This window comes from Ziziphus jujuba, chromosome 12 (assembly GCF_031755915.1).
Source record: "Ziziphus jujuba cultivar Dongzao chromosome 12, ASM3175591v1".
NCBI classification, from domain to species: domain Eukaryota; kingdom Viridiplantae; phylum Streptophyta; class Magnoliopsida; order Rosales; family Rhamnaceae; genus Ziziphus; species Ziziphus jujuba.
The window spans coordinates 19,957,149-19,977,826 of record NC_083390.1 but is presented as its reverse complement, the minus strand read 5'-3'; the positions used below and the strand labels follow the sequence as shown (position 1 = coordinate 19,977,826).

Here is a 20,678-nt window from a genome sequence, read left to right as displayed (position 1 = left end):
AAACATACACATGTGGTTTAAAGAAGCAAAATGATTATTACAAGATTATCGGAGTTATTATTGGTGCTTCCGAGAAAAATTAAGTTAATTAAAACTTTTTGGCAGAGTTCATAATACAACTCGAGTTCCACGAACAAAATAAATAAATAAACTTTTAAATAGAGATAATCAAAATATGATTTTGTTTTAATCTACAAATTAGGATATATTGAGAAGGAAAATAAGTTTTAAATTTAGATTCAAGTAAGTAATTAAAAATTATATACATAGATAATGGTGTTCTTTTTTTTTCTCCTTTAACATTTACTATAAATCCCCTTGGTTTCGTTCATGTTTCAAATCAATAATTTTAATGGAATAAATAAGAAAGGAATATCAATTAAGTTAATTTTATTAAATAATATTTTAAAACTCGATCTTAAAATAAAATTATTGAAAAATAATACATTTTCAGGTTAGCTGGTATTTGTACCATGAATTAAGCTAATCTTTCGACGTCAAAAGTTTAATTTGTTTCAACTTTTGGAAGATCAACCATGCTCACAGTGTCATAGATATATAAACCCACCCTAGCAAAATTGTTTACTATTTGTCCACCCCATTTTTAACCCAAAAAAATGTCCAAACCATAGAACAAGTTCTAAATTTTGCGCTAAAGCTAAACCTCACTACTTATAATCCTGCTGAAGTTCACATTTTATTTTATATGACAGCATTATTAGTTGCTTTAAACTTTACACACTATAATAACTAACTAATCTTGAATCTGGAACGACAAATTTTAAAAGTAACACAAGAACAAATAATAAGATGAAATTTTTCACTTGGCCGTTCGGGCTTCAAAACTATTACATGTTTTTATTATTATTTTTTTTAAATGAAGTAACAATTTGTCCGGGGACAACCTGGGAGTAATGATGTAAAAACTCTTTTATGTGTGATGTTCTAAGTTTAAGTTAAAAAAATAAAAAAGTTATCTCTGTTTATTGATAAATTTTTTAACTATTTTAAAAAAATAGATAGTTATTTAAAAAATATATATTTTTAATAAAATTTATCTCCATACTCTGCTAAATTGATGTGATAAAAAAAATAATACATATTATATTGTTTAAGTAATCTTTTATTTCTTACAAATTTATCAGATTTCATGAAGTTTATTTAAAAAAAAATTAATAAAATATATATAATTAATAAATAATTTTCTCCACATTAATTTTGAAAATAATTTTAAAATTATCTATAATTTTATGCCACCTAAATTCATATAATATCCGCTAATCTATAGAATGCTCTTATAGAGAATAGCAACGGAAAAGGATGATAGATTAAAGCCTTTATACATATGTCATAACATACATATACTACCTTTTACTAAAAAGAAAAAAAAAATTTGAAAAAATGGAGTTTTAAAAAAATTTTACAAAGTAATAATAATAAAGCTGTCGATTGCTAAAAATGTTCTAATATTTAAATTAATTAATACAAGAAAATATTTTAAAGTACACACATCAAATTTTCTAGTACATTGATTCAGTAATTCGATTACAAATCCTTTCCTTAATATAAGAAAAGATTTTTTTATTAAAATTTCACAAGCGAGATTGGCACATTAATTAGTATGACACCCATATTTTTGTCGAAATTGTGTGCATCCAAGTCATTATATTCCTTCCCAAAAAGTTTCTAGGAAAATGTTCCCCAGTGATTTGATAACAAATCCTTCTCACCAAACAACCCTTGATCCAAAACCCAATTTTCTATCATTTCCTGAGAATTCAAAGGCTGATCAACGGGAACAAGATGTCCAGCACCGAAAACCGCAACATTACTCAGATTCCTCCATTTCTGCACATACCCAGCAACCTTTCCATCTCTCTTCCAAACCTTCCTCTCCGCCATTAAAAAATTCCCAGTCTCTTCCCATCCCAACGTCCTCACCCAAGCTTCGGTCGAAGCCACTCCATCCCACAGATCATACTGACCCTGATACAATAAAACTTTGCTCTTCTTCTTCAACACCATCTCCACCATGTTCTTCACGCTCTTCATCACGTCTTCATGCAGAGCATTCTTCACCGCGTCGCTGCATCTGTGAAATCCCACCGATTCTTTCACTCCCAGAGCTCTTTTCACTACCTCGTTTTGAAGAAACCGAGTAACCCGATTGATTTCGTAAGGAACTTTCTTTGTGTAATCGAACATTGTTGCTAACCCAGTCATCTTTTGCAGCGAATCCATGACTGCGTACCTTATGTTTGTTGCTTGGCTCCAGAGACCCAATTTAGCTAAATCGATCGCTTCGGATTGTAGCTTTTCCAATTCGATTTTTTGTCTCTGATTGATTAGACCGGAGAAGTAAGCGTTTGAAGCATGAGTTGCGACCTGGTTCACCGGGTCGGTCAACCCGTTTCCTATAGCGATGCCGGCCAAGTTTACTCGCCGGTGCTCCGTCAACTGTCCGGCGTTCTTGTTCAGAATGTAGTACCCAATTGCCGGAACATACTTTCCGGCGTAGCTCTCTCCGGCGATATAAAGGGGACGGGATTTAAGCGACTGGTTTAGTTGTAAAAACGTCGTGATTGCGATAAATAGGTGTTTGGCTACCGAAAGCTCGTCTCTCGGGATTTCTTGTGGACTCGAAGCCATACTGAATCCGGCTCCGATTGGATTGTCGAGGAAGAGGATTCCGAACTTCCGATTCCAAGCGCCGGGATTGGGCTCGAGAGTGAAGGAGTCATGGCGTTGTTCTTGGAATTTTACTCGCCATGGGCCGAGCTCCAAGAAGTTGCCGTACATGGACGAACAACCTGGGCCTCCCTGGAGCCAAACGAGAAGTGGGGTTTGAGAGAGAGATGGTGAAGTGGGCTTTTGGGCTTCGTAGAAAGCGTAAAAAATGGCGGACTCGGAGCTCCGATCGACTGGAAGGTATCCGGATTTGGTTGGGAGAGCTTCCTTGGGAAACACACCAGTTGAAGCTGAGATGGATGATGATAATGGCGATCCATAACGTTGGGATGTGGGGAAAAAAAAAAAAAAAAAAAAAAAAGAGAAGAAGAAGAAGAAGAAGGAAGGGGAAGATAAACTTGAGAAAGAGGCTCCGAAGTCTCAACTCCATTAGAGTTGACACTGAGCGTAGCTGTTGGATCTTTGATTTGCGGTTCATTGTTATATGATAATATATATTAATGAATATACTATACTATATTATTTTATCTCAATATCAACCAAACTACCCGGAAAGTTTTGTATTATATAAATAATGTATTAGTCTATTTAAACCAAATTAACCATTTAATATTTTAGTTCAAATAGGATTGGTATTGAATAAGTCAAGTAGCAGCTAATTTCCTAGTCGCGTTTTTTTTTTTTTTTAATATATATATTTTTCATGTGGGTTTGTGCCAGAAACAATTTACCTACGTTAGGAAATAGTAGGAATTACTAGTAGATAGAAAACATATAGACATCTATGAATACGTATAATAAAAAATAAAAAATAAATTAGGGAGAAAAAATTGATAGTATTTTTATTTTTTGAAATAAATATTGATAGTATTTATTATAAAAGGTAGCGGTTGTCTGGAGGCTTTGGACTTGTGTTTGGGAATTCCCGAAGGTGATCGTTGTTTCTTTTATGCGATTGGTCCTCGAGATCTGCGTCCCTAGATCTCCGTCAATGCGTATTTATTCACTTTGAGTTGTAATTTTTTTTTTTTTTTTTTTTTTTTTTCAAGAAACATGTTGGTGTAATTTTTGTGGCTTGTTTCCTAAAGTTTTTGTGTATTTTAAATGACAGTTTATAGGTAAAATCGTTTCAAGTATTTTGTTACTTTATTCATGTTATTTTATGTCCTTTTTCTTAAATTTTGTAAAAATCATATCCATTTTTTTTTGGTTATTTATTTTGATTATTGTTTGGCTTTTTCCATGTCATCAACTTTTCTGGGTAATATGTTTGGAAGCAAAGGTTTTTTTTTTTTGGTAAATATGTATGGAAGCAAAGTTACTTTTGTTCCGCGCAGCCAATCAAACCAAATTTCAACATTTTTGGATATGAAAAAAATATATATATTGGATAACCCAAGTTTCAACTTTCTTTTTTTTTTTTTTATGGTAAATATCGCTATAAAAAATTTTTAATACTATATTTCTATTATAAAATATATCAATACAAATTTTTTTTTAATATAATTTACTTTTATTTTAAGGTAGTATCATTTTTTAAAACTTTTGAAAATAAAGTTAGAATTTAATATATTTACCTTGTATTTAATTAAATTTTTTTATCTTTTCTTACAAATGAAGAATAATGAAAATTAAAAGATGAAAACAATAAAATCAAACTCATAATTAACTTTTTTTTTCTTTTAAAAAATAATAGTTCATAATTAACTTTTTTTTTCTTTTAAAAAAATAATAGTTTTAGTATTAAATGTTGACAAATTTAATTTTTAAAGTTATGTTTAAGATAGTCGTGGCTATTATACTTGTTACTTTTTTAAAAAAATAAATAAATAAATTGAGAAGGGAATTTTAATATCAGTATTTGAAAGATTTAGCAATTTTAAAAGAAGTATATATATGCGTTTTTGTGTATGTTTGTTCCGTTTTCTTTTTTCTTTTTTTTTTCTTTTTTTTTTTTGGTTCTTAGAAAATATAATAAATTATAAAAGCGAAAAAAAAAATCAAAAGAAGGTAAATAGATCAAATTCTAACTTTATTTGTAAGAGTTTTAGAAAATGATAATATATTAAAATTAAAATAAAATATGAAAAGACAGTATTAATATTTTTCATAATAAAAATTTATATTGAAAAAATAGCAAATTAAAAAATGTTATAGTGACATTTACCTTCTTTTTCTTTTTGGCTTAATAAACAAAATCTACAAAGAAAAAAAAAAAAAACTAAAAGATTGCTTTTTACAAGCCTTCAAAATTTTGGTAGGAACATTTTTTTTCCTCTAAACTAATAATAACCAAGGTTCAAAATATCGATGTTGATGGAAATATCGAGAGTTCAAAATACAGAAATTTCCATGTAAATATCGAAAAATATCAAATATCGATAAAAAATTATAAAAAACGATGGAAATTTATTTTAAAAAATGAAAATTTTTATTGAAATTTTATAATTAGCTTATTTAATCCATCAATTATCAAATTGATTATAAAACTTACTAAAATATTGAATGTATGTTATGTTCTTCTTAGTGAATTGACTTATAATGAGCAATTAAACATTAATAACCATAGATGAATTATTATTAATAAAAATATATCAAAAAATACATATATGATAAAATTATTTATTAACTAAAATATACAAAACGATTATTACAATTACATTGTAGGTCATAAATGTCATCTTAATACCATATAGAACTTCTGGGTGGTTGAAAATCATCAGTTTCTTCTTCATTTTGATTTTGAGATATGAAATGTGAGAAGTAATTATGAAAGGATGTATCTCCATGATAGTTTTGCATATAATTATTAATATGCCAACCATATAGATCTTGCATTATTGCTTGACTATATGCATAACTACTACTCTCTGATGGTTGAGTTTGAGATGGTACCCATAAGTTGCTACTTGATGACATTCCATAATTATTCATTGAATAAGGGTTATGAAAATGACTTTCAACCCTCATAGATCCAAAATTCATAGAAATTGAATCTTCTTATTGTTGTGACATCTCAATCATAGATTTCTCTTTACGTGTATAGTCTTTTCCAACAGCACCGAATCCTTGACTTGCATCTCTACTCCCATGATCTTCATCCTGTGTTGTATGTGTGTAATATTGTTCACCAGTAAATGGGCTTAATCTAACTTCTTGACTTGGTGATTCCCTTTGGCCCCTACCTCTTCTACTTTCTAATTCAGATAATTTATTGAAGTTATCTTCATCACCACTGGAGCTAGAGTGATTACTAAGAGTCTCAAATTGTGAATGTGTACCACCTGATAGAGCTGAAGCACAAGTAGTTCTAGTTGGCTCTCTCATAAGCCTTTGAAATGAATCACCACTACTAGAATTTACTTCTTCAGTAATCACTTTTTGAATATTTATCCCTTCTTTTTCAGCTTGTTGAGCAATTTTTGGATCAGGATTCCCCTCATGATCATCTAAATGAACATCTCTAATCCATTGGTATATTTGGTTGCCCTCTTCATCATCATCTTCCATTATAGTTTCAAATATTATTGTTGGATCCAAGTCTTGATGATTTTCTTCTTCAGCTTCCATATCCCTCAACTTGAGTTTCATATTATAATAACAATAGACTAGTTTTTCAATTCTACTATATGCTAGTCTATTTCTTTGTTTTGTATGTATTAGTGCAAAAGTGCTCCAATTTCTTTCACAGGCAGAGGATGATGCTGTTTGTGACAAAACTTTCAATGCCAATTTTCTTACTGTAGGTGCACTATTACCATACATGACCCACCATTCAACTGTTATAAAATAATTAATATATAATTACATATTTGTACTGTTACATCAATTGATATTCACATACTACAATATTTAAACTTACCAGGAGATATCTCTTTTCTAGAAGCAATTGCTGTTAGTCTTGCAAATCCTTTCCTTGTATCCTTGAAGTATGTAAGTTGTAAAATAAAATAAAATAAAGTTATAAACCCTTAAAATATATTATGTTAATAAATTATCATCATTATACCTCCTTTCCAAACTGGCTAATTGCGGCTGATTTAAGATCCAATGTAGCATAGACATCGTGTACAGCCTTTATAAGATTAGAATCTTCTCCAACCCCAGATCTATATTGATATTGAGGATTTAAATAATAAGCTATATAAAAGGAAAAAAAATATATATTTTAGTTTAATTAGAGATAAATAATGAAAGATATAAAGTATTTTACATTAACAAAAAAATAAAAGTCTAACATATTTTATATAAATTGACTATGAGCTCATATCTGCTGCATGTAATGGATGCTTTAAGGTTTTATCCCACCTATTATTGATCATCTTTAATATCCACTTTGCATCATGCATTTTGTCAAGTTCCTCTTTAACAATTCGCATCAACTCGTACACTGCTCCCATTGTTGGATAAACCTCGGTGTCAACAATACGTAAAAACTTATATAAAGGCTCAAATAATTGACACACATTATGTTCTTGATCCCAAAAAGTATGATTAAATACTATATTTTCCACTGTTTGGCCTTCTTTTGAAGCACTATAATTATGATTAGTCCAGTCAGTAGATGTGAATAGTTGCTTAAGTCCTGCTTTCTTTTTAACCAAACTATCAAGCGCAAGATAGTTTGTAGCAAATTGTGTAAGTCCCGAACGAATGATGCCACCTTTGCAAGTTTCACGCATCTTTGCTAGCAACCAATTATGATTGTAGATGTAAGTTGTGATTGCTCTAGCCTACTTGATCACAATAGCCACATTCTCATTCTTCCCAATATCTTCAAACATGAGATCAATGCAATGTGCTACACATGGAGTCCAGTACAAATTGTAATCTCCCATCAATTTCTTCCCAGCTTTAACAAATGCAGAGCTATTATCTGTTATAATTTGTACCACACTTTTCTTCCCAACTTCCAGAATTATTTTCTTCAATTGCTCATATATATATATATATATATATATTTATGATCCTTTATTTGATTTGGAGCATCAATAGATTTTAGAAAAACTGTGCTTCCTTTTAACTAAGCCATGAAATTAATAATAGACATCCTGGTGGGATCTGTCCATCCATCACACATGATTGTACAACCATAGGTTTCCCACTTCGCTTTCATTTTATTTACATGGTCTTTTATCTCCTCATACTCCATATCCAAATATTTTATGCTGATCTCATAAGGGGTTGGAGGTTCTATACTTGGCCCTGCTTGTTGGCATCCTACTACCAAATTTTTGAAATGATGGGATGATGCTTTATTTGCTGGTAAATTTTCATAAATAAAAAATTTACTTATTATTCTTCCCATACCTTCTTTTATTTTTCCTCCAGAAATTTTTTTTTTTTATATTTTTTTGCTTTGCTTGAGAGGACTTGTATAAGCTTGGTGCAACAAATCTTGATTGTGGATCTTTAAGACTCTGTGTTCGTTGTACTGCAGGTTTAGCACGACTGCTAGATTCGCCTTCTTCAGCTTGATATCGAACTTTGTGGAGATGACTTCTTTCCCACTCTGATTGTTTAGAAGCATGAATTGCCTCTCGATAATCATTTTTCTCATATGGATCCATCCTAGGTGGATATGCCATGTCATCATCCACATCATATGTTTCAGCATGCAGTTCTCCTCGTAAATCTACACGAATCTCTTCCATTCTATTTGCTTTTTTGATCTTATGTTGTTGTTTTCTTTTTAACAAATCTATTATAAATTTTTTAACTTCAGGAGGCACTTGACCACAAGGTTGTACATTGTGTGAAGGATCAATACCACTAAGATGGTATTTTAATCGTGTTACTTCACCACTCTTCATCATGCGATTACAATATTTGCGTATTGTTCCACTTTTATTACTTTCAATTGGAAAACCATGTTCCCATGCAGGTTTACGTTTGCTTCCTCCACTAGCCATTATCCTATAATAATAATAATGAGTAACAATAATAGTAACAATAACAATTTTAATATTTGTCTATAAATATATATATATTTGAATTTTTTATTGGAATTGGATAGAGATATTTGATTAAAATATTTTCTTATAACTATGAAAAATAATTTAGTATAACAAAAAAATCAAGATCTTTGAAATTAAATAATTCGTTTTTAATGAATGTACCTAGTACGAAAATGATTCCTTACAGATCTCCAACGCCTTGAGTATAGATGTTTACAATTGGAAAGGGACAAAACATTACATAAAGAAATAACCAATATTTTCAAAGCAAAAAAAGAAATAACCAATATATTTAGGCAAATTTAATATACTTTAACAATGTATATTCTAGCCGACATATATATATATATGTATAAGATTTATTTTCTAATCAAGTTTTTATTTATTATTTATAAGTTTCAACATATTATATTATGAAGTTTTGCTTACGTAGAAGACAACATGAAAAATTTAAATGACAAAGTGGATTTTTTAAGTTATGCTTTTTATCCAATAAGAAAAAACAATTATATTTTCAATCACACATCATACATTAAATTTAAGGTATATATTAAATTTGGGTTTGTAAATCTAATCATTTATGATTACTACATATAAATATATATATATATATATACATATATACATATTACATTTTCACCATATATATATAGAGATAGATACATATGTTAATATATAATTAATTAGCTTACAATTAATAATTCAAATAACAATAATACAAGTGAATTAAAGAATTTAGATCTTAAAGTATAAAAGTAAATATAAACCTTTTTTTTTTTAAAGATAAAGAAACTAACCTGTAAAAAGTATATCCAAAGAAGTTGTATGAAAGAACTTGAAATTTTGTGATAACTGAAAATATGTATAAGAAAAAATGTTAAGAACAAAGCATCAAACTTGCTCTTTAAATAAAATAATAATGTGAATTTTTTTTTCCATGGAATATTTTATAATCAAAAGCACACTCATGACTCATGAAGAATATGTATTGGCTCTGGTAAAATATAAAAGACACGTGAAATTATGCAAAGACAAGAGAGTGGACAACCAAGTGTAGTATATAGAGAGAAGAAAGTGCTCAAGCAATGGTCAAACACACATTTATGAAGAATATTTTTTAATTTCAAAACTATATAATGATGTACTAATATAAAAGACACGTGAAATTATGCAAAGACAAAAGAGTGAACAAGCAAGTGTAATATATAGAGACAAGAAAGTGTCCAAGCAAACACACATTTATGAAGAATATATTTTTTAATTTCAAAACTATATAATGATATACTAATATAAAAGACACATGAAATTATGCAAAAACAAGAAAATGGACAAGCAAGTGTAATATATAGAAACAAGAAAGTGCCCAAGCAATGGTCAAACACACATTTATGAAGAATATTTTTAATTTCAAAACTCTATAATAATGTACTAAGATTCTCTAGCATAAAAATATTTTTTCAAAACTATATAATAATGTACTAAGATTCTCTAACAAAAAAAATAATTTTTTAATTTTAAAACTATATAATACTATTATAAGATACCCCATGGTATAAGAATTTCATGCAGAGTATTTAGTTGATTGATATAATTGAATGATATATTGTCTTCTTCTTAAAAGAAAATGAAAAATAAAATTTATGAATTTTTAAAAAAATTATGAATTGTCTTCTTCAATAATATTTATGAATTTTTTTTAAAAAAATTTATAGATATTTTTGAAATTTCCATAGAAATTTTATGGAAATTTTGAAAATTTCCATGCAAATTATAGGTTTTTTTGTCAAATTATTAAGGAGTTTATGTAGAAAGTTTTATCCATTTTCATATCGGACCTAAATTTTATATCGACCATTTTAAAACATAGAAATATCAAAAAAATTTCAAAAAAATATCGAATATTTTAAACCTTGATAATAACAATATTTAGAAACAATATGCCCCAATTTTCACATTTTATTCACCACGTCAGTTACCGTTACACCAAAACTATTAAGACTAAATAATTGTCCATGGTGGCTCCAATGATGGCGGCTATAACATTTATGTTTCGATTAACGAAAATAAATGAAAAAAAAAATAAATTAAATGAGAAAAAAAAAGAAATGAAAATATTTATTAATAATTATTCTTTGACTAATTCATTAATGGAAAGAATATAAAAGATAATAAATATTTTCAGATATTAATAATGAAGATAATTTTGAAATATTAAAAAAAAATTATTAAAATTTTAGATGATTCTATTCATACTATAAAAATTATAAACAATTACATAACAAAATAAAATAAAAATCAAATCATTTATTTGTTTCATTCTTGCCGTTGCACCATTTTTCCTTCTTTGCCATAACAAAAAACTTCAAAACCTCCATTGATGTAGCCTATCATATATCCTCTACTCTTTAAACCTCTACCAAAAACAAGATCTAGATTATCCTTTCAAAGAAGAGGTTATGTAACACAAGCTAATAGGTATATATACAGATTACATAATAATCAAGATCCTAATTGATTTTGGAAGACATTAATCAACAACATAAGAGAATAAACAGGACAAAATTTTCCTCAGGGTAGAATCCAATTAAATACAAAACAAACAATTTATCTTCTTCTTTTTTGTTTATTATATCATTTTCTAGCTAACAAACAAAATCCATTATTTGGAATAACAACAAAGGTGGAAAATTTAAAGAGATATTAACACAGAAGGAACAAGAGGAAGAAAGCTAAATCAAGATAATAATAAAGAAGCTCAAAAGGGCCAAAGTTTTTTTTTTTCAAAGAGATATTAAAAGTTTTTTTTTTTTCCCTCCTTCAACCACGGACCTTTTACTAGCAGTGGAGGAGGAAGAACAATGATTTTTGGTAGCCATTTTTGTTTTCTTGCAAATAATGAAAAAAGGTGTAAAACAGTAGATTAGGATTTTTTTTATTTATTATTATTATTTTTTTTTTGGAAAACTAAAGATGTAGTGTATTTGAGTTTGTTTTATTTTGTTAAGAATAAAATAAACATATTTTTGTAATATAGAAAATAAAAGCAAATTTTATGTGGTTATTAACAACTTGTATAGTGTGATAAAACCACCTTAAAACTTTTTTCTTTTTAATATATTTTCTATTAATTTTCAAAGCACAATTCAGCTGATTAAATTGAAAGAGTCAATTTCCATTTCCTTTCTTTTATACTTTATTTTAATCATTCAAATAAGATATTTAAACCATTTTTTTCTATCCTTTTTTATTCTATCAATCCAAACACAGAATAAGGCTTCGACAATTTCAAAAACATACGATTATTTTTAGAAGGAAATTACTTATTTTATTTTATTTTATTTTTGTTTTGTTTTATTATTATTATTTTTTTTTTGGGTCTAATTTGCCATTTGGCAATGGCTACTTAAGAAACAAAAAACCCTATTTTGACAGATCATGCAGGCCAAACAAATACAACCCAAACCCGCTCCGTATCTGTAGCTCCATTGAAGTACTCCTTCCTAATACTGGGAGCCCCACAATCTGTTTGATCAAATGTCCCAGTGACAGCCACTTAAACCTTAGGCTTTCTGGGCTACGTTCTAATCATCAACAATGAGGTTGTATAATGGGTTTAAGGAAATTTTAAAGATTCAGAAGTTTCGCAGAATTGTTTCATATACTGGATTCTACTGCTTCGTTTCGGTATTAAGTTATGCATATACAAGCAATACGTGAGTTAATTTACAAACCTTTAAACTAGTATATTTTTGTTACTGCTCCTACGTTTTCTGATAAATTTTCTTCGTGGGTGGATGAATTTGCAGAACTAGAGCTGGGTATTCTAGAGCTGATCAATTCTATGCATCTTACCCTGCAGGAACTGAGCTCTTGACGGACACGGCAAAGGTTTGTGAGTTATGTGATTTGGAAGATTTCCTTTTTGATTTCCAGTGCAGATCATCTGTTTGCTTAATGGTTCCTTACCTTAGAAACGATATGTGTATGTGTTTTGGGCAGTTGTATAAAGCTGCGCTAGGCAATTGCTTTGAAGCAGAAGAATGGGGGCCTGTTGAGTTCTGTATCATGGCTAAACACTTCGAGCGTCAGGGGAACTCGCCATATGCTTACCATTCTGTGAGTAATTTAATCTTGCCAACTGCTATATTGTATTTTGGTATAGTTAAATTCCTAAATTACTATTTGTTTTCTTATTTCTTTTGCATTAGTGTTATAACTATTCATTGTGAATGACCGGGTTTTAGTAAATATCAGGACCTTCGTATTTTTGTTATTCATTACATGCACTGATTCTATTTTCTTGAGTGCCTCATTTGATGGAAATGATATTCTATGCTTAATTATTAGCAGAAAAAAGTAGCTGTTAATGGAAATTTGGTAATAGTCAGAGATAAGTATTGAAATGAACACTAGAGTATATATGGAGGATGCTTGTTTTGGAATCTTATATAATTGTTGCTTAAATTTTTTGGGTTGTTGGATAAGATGGTTGGCAAGAAGCTAAATATTTAAATTTGTGAACGTATTGAGGTATAGATACCTATATTCCTAAGTCTAGAAAACTAGATATTAGGACTTGTCATATGGTTTCTTTGGTTTATCTTTAATAGGTTAACAAGATATGATTTGTCACACATTATTATGAGGACCACCTTAGATGCCCATTTCAGTATCAGTTAAAACATGAAGTTGCTAACAAATTTTCTTGACAGGATCCAAGATAGAGCAACCAAATGAATTCTTGTCTATGGTTGAAACTCGTAGCCTCACACTAATAAGGAGTGGTTTTTTTTTTTTCGTCTACCTACCTATAACAAATTTTCTTGATAGGATCCACAGTTAAGAAATTCTACTAAAGAAAAGTATGCTTTATGTCAATTTTTTCTGATTATCACTATGAGGTAGGTGGTGGGTGTCTTTTGGATTCCTACTTTTCTAAGAACGTTAAATAATAGGGATGAGACAATTGTAACTTTCTGTATGAGGTGAAAGCTAGAAGCAAGAAGGATGAAATAGTGTTGAGATTATTTATGGTTGGAAATTTAATATTACATCTGTTAACTAGGTTTTATTGGATCTTGATCTGGTACCCTTTCTGATAACAGAAATTTGTGGTGGCCATGTTCCACCAATGTTGGCTTTCTTTATCTAATATTATTGTTGATGAAAACATTTCACAACTGATAATGTGATTGAGACAATGGCTACTTGTTAATTGAGGATATTTTTGTAAGAGGTCAGATGAGACTGGACCATTTCCTTATTCATATTACCTAAGGTGAAATTTTTGACATGGTTGACGAGTGGCTGAAGAAGAGTCCAATTCTTTATGCGCATTTTACCTTGTGTTGGTGTTTTGTGCCTCATGTTTCTCTTGATACAATGTATTATTTACAACAATAGGCATTCATTGTAACGTATAGGTGGGAGATCTGCAATATATTGGTGCTGAAATTTCTGTTATTCAGATGCTATCTTGTGCTAACTTCAGTCCATTTTATCAAAGTTTAGTGTCTTCAAGAGATATGGGCCAATTACCAAGCCAAACTGAGTCAACTTTCCAAATTTAAGATCTAAACCTTTGGCTTTAAATTCATGCATGCATTGTCTAGCTTCTTTCTCTGTGTTAGTTGTAGTTTGCATTTTGTGGTGCAACTGCATTCTGATTTGAAAATTGAATGCCCCATATAACTTGTAAAATTGAAATTAAGCTTATTATGGCTGCATACAACGAAAGCTCATTACATTATGGCAGCACTCTTCAATGTATTTTAATTGTTGTAATCTTTTATTTTTATTTTTGTGTGTGCAGCAATACATGGCACACCTCCTGTCTCTTGGACAACTTGATGGAAGTGGCTAAAAGGGAATTGACAGTAAGCTCTGGGAATGAAAAGTGCAGAATTTTGTACCAGAATGAACATCATATAAAGCAGTAGAGCAGCACCTAAGCTTATTTGAACTAAAGGATTAATTATTTTGACCTCACTGTCATCTTTTGTAAGTCTCATGATAAACCTGTCATCTTTCCTTTTTTCCATATGTTCAGGGACGAAAAACAAAATCTGTGGTATAATACTAATGTATAACTATTGGCATATCTTTATGGATGGTTTACAAACTCAAAACATATTATAACAATTTAAGGTCTTACAACATGATGCATCGATAATTTGACTTTGTAAAAGGAAGCTGAATAATGGAGGAGCAAAGACTGTTGGTAAACCTGACGAACTCAATCTTAATACAATCCCATGGAAGCGAGCTAACACACATGTTCCTAGTGTCGTTTCTAGCATTTATATAAAAATGTTTCTTATCATCAACAATTCGCTTGGGATAGAAAGACATGATATGCAGCTAAGGGGAAGAATGTTTTTTGAATTTTTGATGTACAGCAACCGTGATGAGGAAAAGAAAAATCTTAGTTCTCAGTTCATGAGTATGGAAACTTCTATAAAAAACGAATTAACGTGTAACAAAACAACCAAAATACCATGTTTTGCTTAATCATACTTACAAAAACCAGATTTTGCAGCAAAACGGCAAACTTAAGCAACAGTATATCCATGTATTGAAGCCAATTTCAGTAACAAACCTCCAATATCATTAGTCAGAAATGATAAAAAAATAAACAAGATTTATCTCAGTACTGATCATCCAATTTTTACAATTAGTATATATATGTATAAATTGTGTGGATGATCTTTTATAACAAGTATGATTAAGAATCAAAACTGTGTTTAAGAAATATTAAAATAAAAACTGAAAATAGTAATAGTAATAATAATGAAAGCTACTAAACCACCCTAAAGAAAACTAAAAAAAAATTTCTACAACTCATCATCTTCATCTTCAAAATCAGCAGAACTTTCATCACCACCACTCTTCTCATAAGCTTGCCTTATGACTGGATTGCATACAGATTCCACTTCCTTCAGCTTCTCAACAAAGTCGTCCTTCTCTGCGTTTTGATTCTCTTCCAGCCATTCAAGAGCCTCTTTCAACGTGATCTCCATCTTTTCCTTGTCTTCCATATCGATCTTCTCAGCCAGCTTTTCCTTATCATTGATGCTACTCTTCATGCTGTAAATATAGCTTTCAAGATTGTTCCTGGCGTCGATTCTTTCCTTCACCTTCTTATCCGCCTCTGCAAACTCTTCAGCCTCCTGAACCATCCTGTCAATCTCTTCCTGGCTCAAACGACCTTTGTCATTGGTAATGGTTATGGTTTTCGATTTCTTTGCTGCTTTGTCTTCAGCCTTCACGTACAGAATTCCCTCAGTGTTAACCTCAAATGTGACCTCAATTTGAGGCACTCCCCTGAAACAGAAATCAAAATTTGTCAACTGGGCAATTGCAATGTTGTAACAATATTTGATTAAAACGAAAACTCAATTTTGTTTTGAAACCAAAAGAGTTTACCTTGGAGCAGGTGGAATGCCAGAGAGTTCGAATGTTCCAAGCTCATGGCAATCTTTTGTCATGCTTCTTTCACCTTCAAATACCCTGATAGAAACTGTGCTTTGCTGGTCTTCATAGGTGGTAAATACCTGAGATTTCTTCACTGGTATTGCAGTGTTTCTTGAAATCAATTTTGTCATAACTCCACCCACTGTTTCAATTCCCAAACTCAAGGAAGTAACATCAAGAACAACAACATCTGGAAAGTCAAAAAGAAGAAAAATCTTAATTAGTACTCAGTAAATTAACCTAAAGTAAAATTTTAAACCCAATTATCGGAATTGAATTAATTTAGCAATCTGTGATTGTTAACTACCTTTGGTGTCATTTCCACCTTCACCACTGATGATTCCACCTTGAACAGTAGCTCCATAAGCAACTGCCTCATCAGGATTAACACCTTTGCTTGGTTCTTTGCCAAAGAAGTTCTTCAAAAGCTCTCTCACTTTTGGGATTCTTGTACTTCCTCCAACAAGTACAATCTCGTCGATATCTGATTTCTCCAATCTTGCATCTTCCAATGCCCTTTTTACGGGTCCCATGGTTTTCTTAAACAAGTCCATGTTCAACTCCTCAAATCTAGCTCTTGTCAATGTCTCTGAGAAATCAACACCATCGAAAAGAGACTCAATCTCTACTCTTACTTGGTGCTGGCTACTCAATGCTCTCTTGGCTCTTTCACATTCCCTACGAAGCTTACCAAGAGCCTTATTGTCTTTGCTGATATCATTGTTGTATTTCTTCTTGATTAGCTTGATGAAGTAGTCCATGACTCTGTGATCAAAATCTTCACCTCCCAAATGGGTATCTCCATTTGTAGACAGAACCTCAAAGACACCATTATCAATGCTTAAGATACTAACATCGAAAGTTCCACCTCCAAGATCATAGACCAAAATGTTCTTTTCTACTCCTTTCTGGTCCAGACCATAGGCAATTGCTGCTGCTGTAGGTTCATTGATGATCCGAATCACATTAAGCCCGGCAATCTTGCCTGCATCTTTGGTAGCCTGTCTTTGTGCATCATTGAAATACGCTGTGCAACAAATACAAGAAATAAACACATTATTAATCCAATAGACAAATGCAACCGAATTGAAGTGTAGTTGGCTATTGATCAATACAATAGCATAATTCAAGTTTGATATATTTATAAACTTATGTGATATATACCTGGAACTGTGATCACAGCATCCGTAATTTTCTTTCCCATATAAGCCTCAGCTGTCTCTTTCATCTTTGTCAAGACCATAGCACTTATTTCCTCAGGGCTAAACAATTTGGTCTCACCCTTAATCTTTACTTGTATATATGGCTTTCCATCTTTGTTCACCACTTCATAAGGCAAAAATTTGATGTCCTTTTGAACAACTGGATCATCAAACCTATACATACCAAATAACGGAATCAAATCCATATAAATATATATATACATATATCTAAAACTTTGGTTTATACCATGTAGCAATTAAATATCAAAGAAAATACAACTTACTTTCTTCCAATGAAACGCTTGGCGTCGAAAACGGTGCCATTGGCGTTGAGAGCCGCTTGATTTTTCGAAGCTTCTCCGATGAGACGCTCGGAGTCAGTAAATGCAACCCAAGAAGGGGTGATCCTGTTTCCTTGGTCGTTGGCTATAATCTCAACATGGCCGTTTTTGTAGACACCAACACATGAATATGTGGTGCCAAGATCAATTCCAATTACACTACCATGTTTAGATGAACCTCCTCCAGATGTTACGGCTAATACACACATAGATTCTGATTGAAAAAAAAAAAAAAAAAAAAAAATTAAACATTAGTATATGTATGAATTATATAAAGACCTCTTTTTGAATGCTCTAGTTTCTTTTCCTGCTTTTAGTAGCCTAAAGAAATAAAAAAACTATGCATGCAAATTCAAAGAAAGGCAAACCAGTAACCAAAAAAAAAAAGCATAATTTAGTAATTATAATTAGAAAGATAAGAAATAAACAAATTATACACACACATATATATATATATATATATATATATTAAAAGTTGGCTGACTAAAAGTAAACTAATTATATTGGTTGGGAGTCTTAAGGTGGGTTTTTAAGCAGCAGAAATTTTGTTGACTCAGTTATCTTTGCATTATTCTGCCGTGGTAATTTTTTATAAACCTTAATTCAATAACCATCTGTACATTTTCTATTTTTACTTTAAATTTCCTCTGCCATCAAAATAAATTTATATATATATAAAAACTATTTGTTATACATACATACCAATTTACCCATATTAACAATAATATTGTTTCCTGATATTTTAATTAGAGAAAAATAAAAAGAAAGCAAAGAAAACAACTTATTGTAATGAACTATTATGAAGAGAAAACAAAGAAAAATAAATAAATTAAAGAAACAAATTAAAGTTTGTGTTATACTTACGTAAAACGAGAAGAAGTAAAAACAGAATCTTTCTATTCATGAAGGCCGACATCGTTGAGACTTTAGAGCAGACTGTGAGCTAAGTATGTGAGACTGAGAGTTGGACCGTTTGGAGTGGATTCAGAATGGATTTATAGAGTTTATATAGACTCGTTGCTTAGGTGTTTCCTAATCTATGTGTAATATGGATTGGTAGTTTATTTAGGCTTCTTGTAATGATTGTGTATTCAGACCAATCATAGATAGCCACATCAGCATATCTCACTCATATACACATCTTTTTTATAAATTTTTTTATATAAAGGTTTCCATTCCTTTCTCAAGATTATTATTATTATTATTATTATTATTTTTTTCCTGCATAGAACTCTCATGCACTTTCAACAATAAATTTTTTCGTGCATCAATTTTAAAAATTTTAGTTCAAGAAATTCACAAATTCAATTTTTCTTTCCTTTTAATATGTTAACTTTATTTTGAAATAGAACTCTATACCTATTAAAACTGTTATAATATATAATTCTTTTTTTATAACAATTTTATAATATAATTATATTTTTATATATACAATAATTATCACATCAAAACATGAAACATATATATATTTAAAAGAAAATGTAAATAACTTTATAATTTTATAAAATTATGATATTGTGATAGGATCAAGACTATAGACATGTAATATTTATCACCATATTAACTATTATTTATAGTTTATTAGGTATTTATGTCTTTAAAATACATACAACACATCCGACTGATCTAAACTTATTTGAACTGAAGGATTTTCTTTTCTCTTTGGCCTTTTTGACTTTAAGTCATTATTGTAGCAAGCCATGATATTCTGGATGGCATAGTCAACAAAGAGACAAAAAGTGCTTTTATGCTTTCCCTCTTTGCTGTTGTATTTATTGTTGAAACAATAATTATTGTGGTCAACTACATGTGATAGATGCTACTGTTTACATAAATAATATTATTACGAGACATTTTTTTATTACCAAAAAATATATTCTGTTTACATAAATGATTGAATCCCCCAAGTTTAGATTAAATTATCCGAAAAAGGGTATAACAATGGGTATGCTTGAAATGTATTTTTGTTAAATTAAAACAATAATTTAAAAGGTGGATATGGTAGAAAGCCGATCAACCCCTTCCAACTATTTGCAGAAATTGTAGGTTCGATTTTTTATAAGTTCCATTTGAATATTGATATAGATTTCACGTGCTAAACATTGTGAAAAATGACGACACAAATAGCCGTACAATTTTAAAATCTGAACCGAAAACAACCAAAAGGTCTATTTTTTATTCACCAAACAAAAAATAATAATAATATTTAGCATTTAATTTAGCTGGTTTGAAGGAACAGGGCATTTTATATAATAATAATAATAATAGAAGGGTTTATTTGTTATTTCAATAGATTTAAAAGTTATTTGCAAGTATTAAATAGTTTGGAAGAAATATTAACAATAAAAAAAGGGATTTGGTCCTAAAGATTTGAAAGGACTCAAAGTATTTCTAAACTCAGAGAAAATTCTACAAAAGAGAATATGAAAAAACAAAAAAGAATATTAGTTGTGTAATTATTTCAAGTCTCATTGGAATACGGATTACCAAAGAGAATATTCTTAAATTACAGAGGGTAATGAAAAGAGTGCGAAGCTTTTATCGAAGGGCAATCAAAGTAATCCTATAAAAAGGTTTATCAATAATTTAGAACCTTATAACAAGTCTATTTTTTATTTCTTAATTTTAGATTATGTGTAATTTATTTACTTTAATAGATGATTTGTTTATATTAGTTTAGAATTTCTTAAACATGACAATCAATTACAAATATTAATGAAAAAAAAAAAAACACAGAAACGCAAAACCATTACAATTTAAAGTTGTGTTTTATTATTTTATTTTCTCCTTACATTTAAAATTAATAAAAATGTTCAACTACCGTTAACTAACATTAATAAATATTGAAATAAACAAACTACACACAACTTAAAAGAAACAAACGGAAACAAAAAATTAAAAATAAATTTGTTATCAAAAGGAACCTTAATATCAAAATTTCGATTGGAACTATTACAAAATTTCGTTTACAACCATTCTCCTCCATCTGCATTATCATTGAAGCAAAACCAAAGAAA

At 29.9% G+C, this 20,678-nt stretch overlaps 3 protein-coding genes across 3 annotated transcripts; 1 reads left to right on the top strand and 2 right to left on the bottom strand.

Moving 5' to 3' along the window:
- Positions 1 to 1,486: 1,486 nt before the first annotated feature.
- LOC107407470 (serine carboxypeptidase-like 50) lies at positions 1,487 to 3,108 on the bottom strand (the record flags this gene model as incomplete). Its single annotated transcript, XM_048462040.2, has 1 exon — positions 1,487 to 3,108. A coding segment is annotated over one exon (1,422 nt), but the record flags the coding sequence as incomplete, so codon positions are not given.
- An 8,798-nt stretch (positions 3,109 to 11,906) lies between these two features.
- On the top strand, positions 11,907 to 14,786 carry LOC107407471 (uncharacterized). Its single transcript, XM_016014757.4, has 4 exons — positions 11,907 to 12,358; positions 12,452 to 12,533; positions 12,645 to 12,761; positions 14,458 to 14,786. Exons 1-4 carry the CDS (start codon positions 12,240 to 12,242, stop codon positions 14,506 to 14,508), a joined length of 369 nt encoding a protein of 122 aa, XP_015870243.2. The 5' UTR covers positions 11,907 to 12,239; the 3' UTR covers positions 14,509 to 14,786.
- A 465-nt stretch (positions 14,787 to 15,251) lies between these two features.
- LOC107407469 (heat shock 70 kDa protein BIP1) lies at positions 15,252 to 18,624 on the bottom strand. Its single transcript, XM_016014755.4, has 6 exons — positions 18,526 to 18,624; positions 17,605 to 17,875; positions 17,283 to 17,494; positions 16,426 to 17,145; positions 16,071 to 16,308; positions 15,252 to 15,968 (listed from the first exon to the last, which is right to left on the bottom strand). Exons 1-6 carry the CDS (start codon positions 18,575 to 18,577, stop codon positions 15,479 to 15,481), a joined length of 1,983 nt encoding a protein of 660 aa, XP_015870241.4. The 5' UTR covers positions 18,578 to 18,624; the 3' UTR covers positions 15,252 to 15,478.
- Positions 18,625 to 20,678: the final 2,054 nt, after the last annotated feature.

Coding starts and splice junctions, on each gene's coding strand:
- LOC107407471 (XM_016014757.4), top strand. CDS start 12,240: ATGAGGTTGTATAATGGGTTTAAGGAAATTTTAAAGATTCAGAAGTTT. Junction 12,359..12,451: donor TATGCATATACAAGCAATAC/GTGAGTTAATTT, acceptor ATGAATTTGCAG/AACTAGAGCTGGGTATTCTA. Junction 12,534..12,644: donor TCTTGACGGACACGGCAAAG/GTTTGTGAGTTA, acceptor TGTTTTGGGCAG/TTGTATAAAGCTGCGCTAGG.
- LOC107407469 (XM_016014755.4), bottom strand. CDS start 18,577: ATGTCGGCCTTCATGAATAGAAAGATTCTGTTTTTACTTCTTCTCGTT. Junction 16,309..16,425: donor AGGTGGAAATGACACCAAAG/GTAGTTAACAAT, acceptor TTGACTTTCCAG/ATGTTGTTGTTCTTGATGTT. Junction 15,969..16,070: donor GGCATTCCACCTGCTCCAAG/GTAAACTCTTTT, acceptor TTTCTGTTTCAG/GGGAGTGCCTCAAATTGAGG.